Source organism: Coregonus clupeaformis, chromosome 7, assembly GCF_020615455.1.
Source record: "Coregonus clupeaformis isolate EN_2021a chromosome 7, ASM2061545v1, whole genome shotgun sequence".
NCBI lineage: Eukaryota > Metazoa > Chordata > Actinopteri > Salmoniformes > Salmonidae > Coregonus > Coregonus clupeaformis.
The window spans coordinates 10,871,086-10,886,851 of record NC_059198.1 but is presented as its reverse complement, the minus strand read 5'-3'; the positions used below and the strand labels follow the sequence as shown (position 1 = coordinate 10,886,851).

The window sequence follows — 15,766 nt, the reverse complement described above, 5'->3', positions numbered from 1 at the left end:
TCTGTCAATGTTCCTGAGGGGCCATTTTCAAAGTCAACAACAAAAACAACCAATCAGAATGTACAGTATGTTCATACATTGTACACAATGATACAAAACTATCTGAATAACAATGCCTCAATTGCTTAGCGTTAACTGTAAATTCATAGTTTTTTTTGTGTGAGTTGGGATGCGTCCCAAATGGCACCCTATTCCTTATATAGTGCACTATGGCCCTGGTCAAAAGTAGTGCACTATAAAGGGAATAGGGTGCCATTTGGGATGTAGCCTTGTTTTCTGTCTCACCTGCTCTGGGCCCAGCCCCCCAGAGGCGTCCTGGTTGGGTTTGAGTGTGCAGCTCTTCCTCCTCCAGTCTGGCAGGCCGTTGTGCTCAGAGCCGTGGGGTCCCCGCCGACTGCTCTCACCCTGGGAACTTTTGGCATTGGGAATGCTGGGAAAAGGAGAGGCGGAATGAGAATCATTTTCATGTCTTTCATCAGAAACAAAACTATGGGCACTTGTGTAGATCTGCACTGTGGTGGTAGGGAGTACTCACTTGAAGGAGGAGTCACTCCTAACCACAGATCTAGGATTAGGTTACTCTACCCTCATTCCAAACCATATTCATTAGGTGGGGAGATAGACATATGACCACTTGACCAGTGGTTAGGAGCAACTTCTACCTACTACGGTGTTAATGTAGCACATGGGGATATGTGACACTCACTCCTCAGCCTGAAGTGTCCCCACTTGCACTGCCGAAAGCTTGTCGGTAGCGCGACTGGTAAGACGCTTCAGGAGGGCAGTCACGTGTGTTTGCAAGGCGGAGGTCTTGGGTTCGAGCCTCGGTATGAGCCGAGTGAGGAAAGCGGTACTCGTTAAGCAAGCAGCGTGACGTCTGTTAAATTAAGACAATAGGGGGCTTACTTAAGGCTGGAGCTCTTGCTGCCATGTGTCTTCCGGTGCCCCTGAACGTACGGCTCCAAATCTGAAGGGTAGAGACATTATTTATTCATTCATCTTTTTTAGTTGACAGGAACAATACGCTTTAAATCAACATTTCAGTTCACATCAAAACTCATTTCCATCCTTATCAGTCAGTAGCAACAGGCTTTTCTGTGCTGTCCTCAGTGAGGAACGTTGTAATGCATTATGACATAAGTTATTATACTAATAAGACATTAATTGGTTTAGCTAAGCCTTCAGTGAGAGTATATGCTGCACATCTGAATATCACAGCACTGTGGCCTGTGATTAGCCTGTGAGCCGAGAGCACGGACGACGTGCAAAATATAGCCTCGAAATGCAAGGGAGGGAAGAGACAAAGACAGAGAGTAAGAGAGGGAGAGAGAAAGAGAGAGAGAGATAGTCAGAGAGAGAGAGTGAGAAAGAGAGCCCAGGCTTTCCGAGCGCCCGCCCAAAATAAACAGAAGTTAGCGACATAGCGCTACTTGTTAGTCCTGGAGTACAGGACTTCCTCTCCTGCCCTGCCGAGCCAGAGAAAGAATCCTGTGCATTCCTCCCTTCCCCTCCCCCTGCTCAGTGGAAACTAAATTAAAAGACACCTAAAACAGAAATGTGACAGAGTATAAGTGCCCTATATTTCTGGTTCACACATGGTTAGCTGGCGAGCTACGTGACTTAACATAGGCTTTTTCATTGGAGTTTAGGCAAACCCCTGCGAGGAATAGTCTAGGCTAAATGTATCTGTAACAACCCTTCATCAAATCAACAACTCTCACTTCTCTTCCCACCAGTTAAGGTTTTACTAAGGTTAACTGTCAAAACTTCTCAGTCTCCCAGAATATACTTCTTCTAGATTCCGCCTCTGAACTGGGGACTAAACAGGGTTGGGATGAGGGGAGTGGGCTTCAGGGTGACCTGGGTTAGGGTGCGATGGAGCCCAATGATGTTCGGGGGTTAACCATGTTGGAATGAGTAGGATGAACAGGGTTGTGGGGTGAAGCAGGTTAGGGATGGGGGGTACTCACACACACCTTCCTCCTGGCTGGATGCCTCTGAGCAGTCCTCTTTGTATGGCTTCCCCAGGGCCACGGGGTTAACTGGAGAGAAACACACACACACACACACTCAGTCTAATTCCATTATAATAAAAATGTTATGACTTACCCAGTGTGAAACTGCTATTAGTTTAATGTGAACAAGTATAATGACACATCAAGTCAGTCTTTTAGACAACCTAGTCAGGTGGCCCGCCATCACAAGTAGGGGAAGTCGAGCTAGGGGAAACTCTGCAGTTAATCATGGAGCACCTGATCTGAGCGGTCTCTCTCTGTGCGATTTGTGTCACCCTCTCCTTCTCTTCTTTACCATCTGGACCTTGTTGATCACTCAGCCCGTGTGTGGATCACTCTGCGGCGACACAGACACTCGATCGGGTCCCCGACACCTGCCTCTCCCACCTAGGTTGTCAGCCCTCTGCTGTCACCCACCACTGGTCTCTCAGGTAGGGCAGGGTAACCCTATTCCCTATATAGGGCACTACTTTTGACCAGAGCCCATAGGGAAAAGGGTGTCATTTGGGACGCAGCCTCTGATACCAGATGGCTTCAGTAGGAGACACAGTAGGGAGTGTAGGTATTGGCAAGAAAGCAGTTTTGACAAGTCAGTCTGATGTCTTTGATATTAAAGGGGAAGTATGGGGAGATGCTTGTTTCCCATGCAGCTACATGATGCATAATCATTCACATCCTATCCTTCATAAACAGTAATTCCATTGCAGTAAATCACTAAGACATCTAGGCAACACTTCACTTTAAGCAAACTGTATAATGCATTATGAGGCCAAGCTCTCTAAGGCCTAAATCATTCACACCTTTAAATTGACAGTAACTGGTACTGATGGCCAATGGCCTATCAACACCTCTAAACTCCCTCCATATCTCCTTTCCTCTCTCTTCCTTCATCCATCAATCTGGCGCTAGCTGGAGAGACTGACTGTGACCCTCTGCTACTTCTCCCTCTAATAAAATCTCCAGGAGTCACTGAGGTGTTTGTTAGCACAAATCAAATTCTCCCTGCTTGTTTCCCCTCTATCCTGCTCTGAGGGTACGAAATGGAAGGACATTTAATTTAGGTTGTGGAACATTTGCTCCGAATCCATTTTAACAGCACTGTTAATGATTCGGCAGCTCAAAGGACGTTCCAAAAACAGCAGGGTTTATAAGCGGAGGGAATACAGAAGGTCGGAGAGGGGTAAAGGGACTGACATTTACAGGATTAACCAAAAGGGGAAAATATTTAACAACTTTCATTCATTTTGTGTCGAACTGAGCCACATTAAAAGCTTTGAGTGCCTCCTCTGATCTAATGCTTCCTGTTATGACAAGAATAGGGTTGCTCAATTTCACTGATTTCCTCCAACTGAGAATATGACAAATACAGAGTCACAAATGGCAGCCTATTCCCCATACAAAGCACTACCCTGGTCCAAAGTAGTACACTACATAGGGGAATAGGGTGCCATTTGAGATGAATCCATAGAGTGGGGCCCAGAGAGAGGATGGGTAAAAATAGGTGGATTGCTAGCCATTGCGTTGAGAGTCAGTGGTATTCCTCTGTAGTGCCAGTACAGTAGTCCTGAGGCTGAGTTATGGGTTGCTTCCAAAGTGGCACTCTATTCCCTATATAGTGCACTACCTTTAACCAGAGCCCTGCTCAAAAGTAGCACACTATATAGGGAATAGGGTGCCATTTGGGACACATCTATGGTGACGTGGCCCACTTCTGAACAGTATGTCCTGTTGGTGGGCCTGCCAGGGCATCGTGCTGCCTGCACCGCTCACCTCACCTGGGTGTCAACGCACAGCAGCTCTGCTCTGGGGGAAGGCTAGGGAGCTGTGGGTGATTCACGCACGTACACACTAAGCCTAGAGCCCACCTCAAGGCATACAGTGTATGTTTGTATACGTTCATGCATACACATGGTATGATAAGAGTATGCACGTACACACTTGCACTTATTATTAAAACACACACGTCCTCCTCCTGCTCTGTGTCCACAGGGCCTTCTCAAACCCCCTCCACTCCATAGCAGCCCCAGTCTGTTGATTTTGGATGATGTAGGATCCTTCCGGCAGCGCTTCTCCCTGGACAGCTGCCTGGGGGTCCTATTCATCAACCTGCTGCCCAGCCACAGCCATGGAGAGAGGGATGGAGCAACGCATGGATGAGCTGAGCTTTTGGCGGATGGCTAATGTACCATGATGTATCGTGATCCATGACATGAGTTAGAAGCATGATGACATGGCCATGGATGGTACTGTATGTCATTTGCATGCCTTATGATCATGTGATTTTAGGTGAGGGGGTTGGGGCTGCTGCTGCGGTGGAGGATTCACGCTAGTGATGGCGGAAAAATGTATACAGTTACATATCACAACATTATTCTGGATGATATTATATCGCTACTTTGACTCAAAGTTAGAGATGGGCATGTTTATTTGAATATCCGAACGGATGTTAGTATCCGATTACTTACGAGAGCATTAATAAAAAAAACAAATAGGCCTAATTTAAAAGGTTTTACCTAAAATTAGCTAAATACAAGGATAGACCATGACATTACAAATGTTAATAAAACAACAGTTTTATGACTGTTTTTATGAGTGCGCCCCATAAAAAATACATACAGGTAGCCTACACAATTTTCACTGTGTCACTTGCAGTGTTTCCCCTATGATTTATTTCAGCAGCAGTGGCAAAGATAGTGGTGGGGGCGTGGTAGTGGGCGTGGCCAATGGCAGGGTTTTATAGGTCATCCTCTTGGCCGTAGACACATTTTCAGTTTTAAAGCTCATTTCCTGCAATTCTACACATTTTGCCATGGCTTATGCTATCTGAGTGACTCAAACATTATAACAAAATCAATGCCATTCTTTGAATTTTAGATTCTCCCTGACTGTCTTATTTTTATTTAGGTGATAGTTAGTTCTCAAAGAATGTATTGCTCCATTATCTTTTCTACATACTTTATATCTGGTTTTAGTCATTTAAGTTTACACTGAAAACATTTTACCATCCCATTTTGTTTTCTTCAACAAGCCCCAAACTAATTTTTTTTGTGGTGGCCACACATGTAGGGGAAACACTGATTGTTATTGTCAATCAATCAATCTAAGCAGCACCTACAGTGGGGAGAACAAGTATTTGATACACTGCCGATTTTACAGGTTTTCCTACTTATAAAGCATGTAAGGTCTGTAATTTTTATCATAGGTACACTTCAACTGTGAGAGATGGAATCTAAAACAAAAATCCACATTGTATGATTTTTAAGTAATTAATTTGCATTTTATTGCATGACATAAGTATTTGATACATCACAAAAGCAGAACTTAATATTTGGTACAGAAACCTTTGTTTGCAATTAAAGAGATCATACGTTTCCTGTAGGTCTTGACCAGTTTGCACACACTGCAGCAGGGAATTTGGCCCACTCCTCCATACAGACCTTCTCCAGATCCTTCAGGTTTCAGGGCTGTCGCTGGGCAATACGGACTTTCAGCTCCCTCCAAAGATTTTCTATTGGGTTCAGGTCTGGAGACTGGCTAGGCCACTCCAGGACCTTGAGATGCTTCTTACGGAGCCACTCCTTAGTTGCCCTGGCTGTGTGTTTCGGGTCGTTGTCATGCTGGAAGACCCAGCCACGACCCATCTTCAATGCTCTTACTGAGGGAAGGAGGTTGTTGGCCAAGATCTGGCGATACATGGCCCCATCCATCCTCCCCTCAATACGATGCAGTCGTCCTGTCCCCTTTGCAGAAAAGCATCCCCAAAGAATGATGTTTCCACCTTCATGCATCACAGTTGGGATGGTGTTCTTGGGGTTGTACTCATCCTTCTTCCTCCAAACACGGCGAGTGGAGTTTAGACCAAAAAGGCTCTATTTTTGTCTCATCAGACCACATGACCTTCTCCCATTCCTCCTCTGGATCATCCAGATGGTCATTGGCAAACTTCAGACGGGCCTGGACATGCGCTGGCTTGAGCAGGGGGACCTTGCGTGCGCTGCAGGATTTTAATCCATGACGGCGTAGTGTGTTACTAATGGTTTTCTTTGAGACTGTGGTCCCAGCTCTCTTCAGGTCATTGACCAGGTCCTGCCGTGTAGTTCTGGGCTGATCCCTCACCTTCCTCATGATCATTGATGCCCCACGAGGTGAGATCTTGCATGGAGCCCCAGACTGAGGGTGATTGACCGTCATCTTGAACTTCTTCCATTTTCTAATAATTGCGCCAACAGTTGTTGCCTTCTCACCAAGCTGCTTGCCTATTGTCCTGTAGCCCATCCCAGCCTTGTGCAGGTCTACAATTTTATCCCTGATGTCCTTACACAGCTCTCTGGTCTTGGCCGTTGTGGAGAGGTTGGAGTCTGTTTGATTGAGTGTGTGGATAGGTGTCTTTTATACAGGTAACGAGTTCAAAAAGGTGCAGTTAATACAGGTAATGAGTGGAGTACAGGAGGGCTTCTTAAAGAAAAACTAACAGGTCTGTGAGAGCCGTAATTATTACTGGTTGGTAGGTGATCAAATACTTATGTCATGCAATAAAATGCAAAATAATTACTTAAAAATCATACAATGTGATTTTCTGGATTTTTGTTTTAGATTCCGTCTCTCACAGTTGAAGTGTACCTATTATAAAATTACAGACCTCTACATGCTTTGTAAGTAGGAAAACCTGCAAAATCGGCAGTGTATCAAATACTTGTTCTCCCCACTGTATGTCAGAGGCGCCATGTTTGGCAAATGAAGTGGGAGATTCCTAATAAATGCCAAATGGAATTACAATAATGGAATTAACTTGGCTAGTGTAGCTAGCTATCTTCTTTAGCTACATCAATTTGATGCACTCCAGACAGACACTACCAGATGAGATGATAGGTAGATAAGCTATTGCAGCAACAAGAGGCCCACCCACTTGGCAGACAAGCCCACCCACTGGGGAGCCAGGCCCAGCCAATCAGAATGAGTTTTTCCACACAAAAGGGCTTTCTTACAGACAGAAATACTCCTCAGAACCCCCCACGCGTTCTCTGGAATGATGAATCACGCTTCACCATCTGGCAGTCCGGACGGACTAATCTGGGTTTGGCGGATGCCAGGAGAACGCTACCTGCCCCAATGCATAGTGCCAACTTTAAAGTTTAGTGGAGGAGGAATAATGTCTGGGGCTGTTTTTCATGGTTCCGGCTAGGCCCCTTAGTTCCAGTGAAGGGAAATCTTAACGCTACAGCATACAATGACATTCTAGACGATTCTGTGCTTCCAACAGTTTGGGGAAGGCCCTTTCCTGTTTCAGCATGACAATGCCCCCGTGCACAAACTGAGGTCCATACAGAAATGGTTTGTCGAGATCAGTGTGGAAGAACTTGACTGGCCTGCACAGAGCCCTGACCTCAACCCCATCGAACACATTTGAGATTAATTGGAACGCCGACTGCGAGCCAGGCTTAATCGCCCAACAGTGCCTGACCTCACGAATGCTCTTGTATACAATACAACAGGTGTAGACATTACCGTAAAATGCTTACTTACAGCCCTTAACCAACAATGCATTTATTTATTTGTTATAAAAAAGTCAAATAAAACAACAACAAAAAAGTGTTGAGAAAAAAAGAGCAGAAGTCAAATAAAATAACAGTAGGGAGGCTATATACAGGGGGGTACAGTTGCAGAGTCAATGTGCGGGGGCACCGGCTAGTTGAGGTAATATGTACATGTGGGGAGAGTTAAAGTGACTATGCATAAATAATTAACAGAGTAGCAGTAGCGTAAAATGATTGGGGGGGGGGGTAGTGCAAGTAGTCCGGGTAGCCACAATTAGCTGTTGAGAAGCCTTTTGGACCTAGACTTGGCGCTCCGGTACCGCTTGCCGTACGGTAGCAGAGAGAACAGTCTATGACTAGGGTGGCTGGAGTCTTTGAAAATGTTGAGGGCCTTCCTCTGACACCGCCTGGTATAGAGGTCCTGGATGGCAGGAAGCTTGGCCCCAGTGATGTACTGGGCCGTACGCACTACCCTCTGTAGTGCCTTGCGGTCGGAGGCCAAGCAGTTGCCATACCAGGCGGTGATGCAACCAGTCAGGATGCTCTCGATGGTGCAGCTGTAGAACTTTTTGATGATCTGAGGACAAATGCCAAATCTTTTCAATCTCCTGAGGGGGAATAGGCTTTGTCGTGCCCTCTTCACGACTGTCTTGGTGTGTTTGGACCATGATAGTTTGTTGGTGATGTGGACACCAAGGAACTTGAAGCTCTCAACCTGTTCCACTACAGCCCCGGAGATGAGAATGGGGGCGTGCTCAGTCCTCTTTTTTTCCCCCTGTAGTCCACAATCATTGGACTTTGTCTTGGTCACGTTGAGGGAAAGGTTGTTATCCTGACACCACACGGCCAGGTCTCTGACCTCCTCCCTATAGGCTGTCTCATCGTTGTTGGTGATCAGGCCTACCACTGTTGTGTCGTCGGCAAACTTAATGATGGTGTTGGGAGTCGTGCCTGGCCATGCAGTCATGGGTAAACAGGTAGTACAGGAGGGGACTGAGCACGCACCCCTGAGGGGCCCCCGTGTTGAGGATCAGCGTGACAGATGTGTTGTTACCTACCCTTACCACCTGGGGGCGGCCCGTCAGGAAGTCCAGGATCCAGTTGCAGAGGGAGGTGTTTAGTCCCAGGATCCTTAGCTTAGTGATGAGCTTTGAGGACACTATGGTGTTGAACGCTGAGCTGTAGTCAATGAATAGCATTCTCACGTAGGTATTCCTCGTCCAGGTGGGAAAGAGCAGTGTGGAGTGCAATTGAGATTGCATCATCTGTGGATCTGTTGGGGCGGTATGCAAATTGGAGTGGGTCTAGGGTTTCTGGGATAATGGTGTTGATGTGAGCCATGACCAGCCTTTCAAAGCACTTCATGGCTACAGACGTCAGTGCTACGGGTCGGTAGTCATTTAGGCAGGTTATCTTAGTGTCCTTGGGCACGGGGACTATGGTGGTCTGCTTGAAACATGTTGGTATTACAGACTCAGTCAGGGACATGTTGAAAATGTCAGTGAAGACATTTGGCAGTTAGTCAGCACATGTTCGGAGTACACGTCCTGGTAATCCGTCTGGCCCTGCGGCCTTGTGAATGTTGACCTGCTTAAAAGTCTTACACGCTCTCCGTAGCCGATGTGAGATCACATAGCCATCCGGAACAGCTGGTGCTCTCATGCATGCTTCAGTGTTGCTTGCCTCGAAGCTCAGTTGGCAGAGCATGGCGCTTGCAACGCCAGGGTTGTGGGTTCGATTTCCATGGGGGGCCAGTATGAAAAAATGAATGCACTCACTAACTGTAAGTCGCTCTGGATAAGAGCGTCTGCTAAATGACTAAAATGTAATAGAAGTGGTTTAGCTCGTCTGGTAGGCTTGTGTCACTGAGCAGCTCGCGGCTGTGCTTCTCTTTGTAGTCTAATAGTTTTCAAGCCCTGCCACATCCGACGAGCGTCAGAGCCGGTGTAGTACGATTAAATCTTAGTCCTGTATTGACTCTTTGCCTGTTTGATGGTTCGTCGGAGGGCATAGCAGGATTTCTTATAAGCGTCCGGGTTAGAGTCCCGCTCCTTGAAAGCGGCAGCTCTACCCTTTAGCTAGTGCGGATGTTGCCTGTAATCCATGGCTTCTGGTTGGGGTATGTACGTACGGTCACTGTGGGGAGGACGTCATCGATGCACTTATTGATGAAGCCAGTGACTGATGTGGTGTACTCCTCAATGCTATCTGAAGAATCCCGGAACATGTTCCAGTCTGTGCTAGCAAAACAGTCCTGTAGCTTAGCATCTGTGTCATCTGACCACTTTTTTATTAACAGTCACTGGTGTTTCCTGCTTTAGTTTTTGCTTATAATCAGGAATCAGGAGGATAGAGTTATGGTCAGATTTGCCAAATGGAGGGCGAGCTTTGTATGCGTCTCTGTGTGTGGAGTAAAGGTGGTCTAGAGTTTCTTTTCCTCTGGTTGCACATTTACCATGCTGGTAGAAATGAGGTAGAACGGATTTAAGTTTCCCTGCATTAAAGTCCCCGGCCACTAGGAGCGCTGCCTCTGAATGAGCGTTCTCCCGTTTAGTTATGGCCCTATACAGCTCATTGAGTGCAATCTTAATGCCAGCATTGGTTTGTGGTGGTAAATAGACAGCTATGAAAAATATAGATGAAAACTCTCTTGGTAAATAGTGTGGTCTACAGCTTATCATAAGATACTCTACCTCAGGCGAGCAAAACCTCGAGACTTCCTTTTGTGCACCAGCTGTTGTTTACAAATATACACAGACCGCCACCCCTTGTCTTACCGGAGTCAGCCGTTCTATCCTGCCGATGTAGCGTATATCCTGTCAGCTGTATGTTGTCCATGTCGTCGTTCAGCCACGACTCGGTGAAACATAAGTTATTACAGTTTTTAATGTCCCGTTGGTAGGATAACCGTAATTTTAGGTAATCTAATTTATTTTTAAATGATTGAACATTGGCTAATAGGATTGATGGAAGAGGCAGTTTACTCGCTCGCCGTCGGATCCTTACAAGACACCCCGACCTACGTCCACGATATCTCCGTCTCTTTCTCCTGCGAATGACGGGGATTTGGGCCTTGTCAGGTTTCAGTAGGATATCCTTCGCGTCCGACTCGTTGAAGAAAAAAATCTTTGTCCAATACGAGGTGAGTAATCGCTGTCCTGATATCCAGAAGCTCTTTTTGGTTATAAGAGACGATGGCAGAAACATTATGTACAGAATAAATTACAAATAACGCGAAAAAACACACATAATAGTACAATTGGTTAGAGGGCTGTAAAAAGGTAAAGGGTGGCTACTTTGAAGAATCTAAAATATATTTTGATTTGTTTAACACTTTTTGGGTTACTAAATGATTCCATATGTGTTATGTCATAGTTCTGATGTCTTCACTATCATTCTACAATGTAGAAAATACTAAAAATAAAGAAAAACCCTTGAATGAGTAGGTGTGTCCAAACCTTTGACTGGTACTGTATGTATAAATGGAAGAGTTGTCTGGCTCGGCTACACAGACGCATCACACACACACACAGTTGCTTGCTTGCTTGCACGCACACACACACGGATTTCCGTTAGCTGGTAATAGCCGGCTTTTGTCCCCCCCCAAAAATGAACATCCGATAAATACAATTGACGCTAGCCAATCCCCTTGAGAAAATGCATTTTAGCCTATTAGTTGATTGAAATACTAGTTGATGTAGCCCAATCATTGCGCAACAATTCTAAATGCAATCACGTGTTAAAAACAATGGCCACGATAAAAAATTGCCATTTTTATTTCTCAACTGGTAATTGAAGCGCGCTTCCCATTCGCCATTCAAGTGCATAGGCAACTAGACAGGCTTCAGAACATCACACACCACTTCGCAATGAGCTGCAGGCAGTATGCATTTAGAAAACAAATACTTAATTGGTTGAAACCTGTTTTACTACATATGAGGCATGTCAAAGTAGCCCAGCCAAAATCCAACCAAACGTGCATGCAAATATTTTATAAATATTATATACCATTGAAACCAGTAGCCTATTTCTAGCATGTGCTACTGCTTTTCAAATAAACTCTTTCATTGTCCAGTAGCCAAAGGCACAATCCTAGTCATATAAGCAACCCATGCTAGTTGTTGCATCTTTAGATCTCCCCTATTTCTAAATTTCTAATGGATACATTAATCTCGCATGTGCGGTGCGCTTTTGACAAAGGTGTTTCCCCGCATTATGGAACGAGCATTCGCGCTTAGCCTACTGCCTCGTGCACATTTCTGCGCTTATAATGTGAAGAAATAATATTTTATCAACATTTTAAGCTAAACGTTCTGATCTGTTGCATGAGCCTCATTTGCTTTGTTCGGAATAGGATATTTATTTCTCGCACAGAACGACAAGCTGACCAATAGAATAGGTCGACTTTTGTACTATGGGGGATAGTAGATTGACATAAGCTAGTGATTTTGCTGTTCGTTACTCATCTTGCTGGCTGAGGAAAAGTAAATATGGACAGTTATTCTAACATCTTCAAATCGCGCATCATTTGGTAAGATGGACGCACGCCGTTGCATCCTCGAGCTGCATGTTCTGTTAAGATGAATTACCATAAACGAAATGTGATTTCTGTCATTCTGAGCACCGTGGGTGGACGCCCTAATCAGGTTACGCATCCAATGCATATGGGTCCGGTAAATTTCTTAAAATGTCCAGTAAATGAAAATGCTGCCGGTCAAATGTCCTGACACACGCACACACAAACACACACACACACACACACAGACTTCTTACATCTGCTGCAGCTGGGGCTGGAGGAGGACTCACACCGGAAGAAGCCACAGACCTTGCTTGTCTGTCGGAAAGCTTGTGGAGCCGACAGAAACTTCTCCCTGGCAAGAGAGAAAAAAAAGATTTTTGTAATTTTACTTCTTTGAAAAAGAGACCTTTGTAAAGGGGTGAAAAATATTAAATTACAAGTTAGCCAAGGCCCAAAGCTGAACTCACTGTGTGGGGTAAAACGTTGAACCAATACACTGGAGGAATCTGATGTGTCGACTAGTAATAACTTGACTGTACTGTCAGTGTTGACCCACATTTTAAAGCTGGATGGAGTTCTACTTTAACACGAAGCGCTGGGCCCGTACTCATAAAGTGTTGATCTAGGATCAGTTTAGCCTTTTAGATCATAATAAGATTATATGGACAGGGAGGATCTGATCCTAGATCAGCACTCCTACTCTGAGACTTTATGAATATGGCCTCTTTTCAACAGGATCTATTCCATTCCTCAGGATCCGCTCCTCAGTTTACCTCATAACTTAGGCATATAGCTTGTTGCCACGCAACTTCTCTGAAGGTAATATTGCCAGCCAGATTGTGAGATCCGTGCCGTCACAACACAGCGGGATCCCAAATGTCAAACGGAAATAGTCTCATTTCTATCTGCTTTCAAGTGGAAACGCATCAGAGTACAAATTCCATTCACTTTGCAATATCAGTGCAATAAGGACATTTGATGAAAGAACTGCTGAATTAATTCCACTGTTTGTTAGCGCCTGAGAGTGGGCCAAGTAGATAGAGATCATGTAACCCAATATGTTTTTAGAATTATGGATCCATGTGTAATTCTATGGCATAGTAGGCCTGTTTCATCTGTAGCGTGGCTGTGTTGTCAGGTTACAGTAATGTGGTCAGATATTAGACACAAGGGGTGTGACTGGATGATCTGGAACGAACAATGGCCTTACCCAGCTGACTGACGAAAAGTGGCCCTGCCCTTTGGATATGAAACCAAACCTGAACCTGTGTGTGTGTGTGTGTGTGTGTCAACGCTTAAATGACCAGGCCAACATACACTGACAATTATTTAATCCAATCATCACCTAGGTCCTACACATCAAATTACTCTTGAATAGGCTTACATTGCAAAGGATAAATGCTTCAAATTTGTGTGTTGTTTGTTCATTTTTATCTATCAGTTGAGTTAATGGCCCTCTAAGCTTTCATTTTCCAGAAAAACGAAACTTACTAGAAGTGGTTTCCAGGAGGGGGCATTGTTGTCCTCACAACAAGTAACCGAGATGGTGTGTCATGTACACACATACACATGTCTCTAACAAACACGCACACACACACGGAAACAGTCAGTCAGTGGATACTGTAAGCCAGTCTGCTTATTGCTAAGGGTTTTGGTCCCAAAAAAAATCTAAAGGGCACTAATCTGTTTGCATTCCTTTGAGAACACAGAGGAGGACATTTTGTTCAAGTATTCATGCAGTCATGTTGTTACAGAAGAGCGGAGGGGATAAAAGTCTAATTAGATCAACATCAGTGAGAGGGAACAATTGAGACACTCTCCTTGGAGACTGTGGGAGACTTCACCAATGAGAAACTGACAAATGGTTCAAAGAAACTGACGAGAAATTGCCAAGTAGAATCCCTTGGGTGTAGGCATAGCCTAGGCTGACTATATGGTCTCACTGCAGCAGCTACAGCACACACCATTCTATATTCTTTGCAATTTAGCAGACGCTTTTATCCCAAGTGACTTACAATCATGCGTGCATACATTGTTTACGTATGGGTGATCCCAGGAATTGATCCCACTATCCTGGCGTTGCAAGCACCATGCTCTACCAACTGAGATACAGAGGACCACAAGCCTGTTACTTGTGAGTAATGATATTGCACTTCTGGTGCATTAGTGTAGGGCTCCACTACCTCAACACCGGTTTTAATTCACAATCTGAGTCGTCTGTCATGCAGAAATCGGGACAACCTGGCGTACCTACTAGTTGCTCCTGTAAGTCGCTCTGGTTAAGAGCGTCTGCTAAATGACTAAAATGTAAATGTAAAATGTAGTTGGCACACTTTTCTTTGAGTGCTGACATGAAATGTAGCCTTCAATCTAACGATGGTGAAAAGCAAAACCCCCCCCAAAACAACACAAAGCAAGACAGGCAGGCAGGTAGGTAAGCAGAACTCACTTGAGGTTCCCCTCCACTTCCCTGATCTCGTACTGGTCTCCCTGGTTGAGGAGCTGGAGGATGCCCTTTTCAAACGACTCGGTAGACTGCTCCTTCGGAAGCTGCTTGACAGGGGGAGGACAAGTGAGTTAAGGTTTAACAAGTCAGGTACAGTACCATTCAAACAAATACCTTCAAAACAAGAGTGAGAGTTCATTAAGAGTTAATTAAGTAAATTAATTATTCAATTAACTAAGTAACTAAATTAAGTAACTAATTCATTATCCCTGCTCATTATAAGTGAGTGGGTGAAAATCAAATCGATGCTATGCAGGGAACTTGGGGTCAATTCCATTTCAACTCAGTCAATTTGGGATGTGAATAGGGATAGCTAACAGTACAGATTGCAATGTTGATCATAGCTTTATTGGATTTCTAAAACACAAGTTAGTGATTTATACCTTCAACAAGAAGCTTTCCAGTTCAAGATGTGTTTTCGTGACATTGCTGGATGAGGAGTCGGACCACTTTACCTGAATGAGAAGAGAAAATATTGTTACATTATTTTCCAAGGGATGTACTGTACATTGATGTTGGCAGATATTGAAAGGAAATGCAGACACATTGGGTGAGGACACTGGGGAATCAAATTCACATCACATCATAGGAATGTTTTTCCTCAAACAAACAAAATCTACAAATCTACCATCTTGGCTTTGCTGCTGACACACCATTGGTGGTAATAGAGATGATCAAGATAACAGCTAGAAGACAATAATAAACAGTGTCACCCGAGCGCTACAACATGACGTTAGAAAAACTGCTGTTAAAAAAATGGTTTGGTTTGATCAAATCTTCAGAACATAATTTTTTGTGTTTGTACAGCCCTGCATTTGTTCTTTGCTGCTTTCCGAACCTAATGACTTGGACTCACAATGGTATTCTTGGTCGAGTTTCAGGGACTTTTCATCAAAAGTAAAGTCAGTTCAACAGTTATTTGTCCTACAACAGGATGTGACTGGGTCAAAGGGGTACGGACGGCACTATAATATTTTGTGTATCTGTCAGTAAAGAGTGCAAAATCACATCTGTCAATTACAAGTGAGTATGAGAGAGACAGCGAGAGAGAGAGAGAGACCAAGAGGCAGAGAAACAGAGAGACAGACCTTGAGACAGGCAGAGAAACAGACAGACCTATAACAAGAGAATCCACTGGTGCTACTGCACTAAACAAGAGGACTAACTCGGGTCAAGGACAAACAGATGGAGA

General features: G+C 44.6%; 1 protein-coding gene across 6 annotated transcripts in view; it reads right to left on the bottom strand.

The window, feature by feature from the left end:
• Positions 1–15,766, bottom strand: part of LOC121569125 (zinc finger CCHC domain-containing protein 2) — a 75,493-nt gene that overhangs the window by 6,804 nt on the left and 52,923 nt on the right. For 5 of the 6 annotated variants that reach the window (XR_006001331.2, XM_041879781.2, XM_041879785.2 and 2 more), the window contains exons 4-9: positions 14,958–15,029; positions 14,518–14,618; positions 12,323–12,420; positions 1,971–2,042; positions 907–967; positions 286–430 (exon numbers count right to left, since the gene is read on the bottom strand). Coding sequence is in view for 5 of the 6 variants with exons in the window: in XM_041879781.2 (XP_041735715.1) it covers positions 286–430; positions 907–967; positions 1,971–2,042; positions 12,323–12,420; positions 14,518–14,618; positions 14,958–15,029 (549 nt within the window). In the remaining variant the exon portion in view is untranslated. The remainder of the gene's footprint in view (positions 1–285; positions 431–906; positions 968–1,970; positions 2,043–12,322; positions 12,421–14,517; positions 14,619–14,957; positions 15,030–15,766) is intronic. The other variant, XM_041879782.2, reaches the window with a different exon arrangement.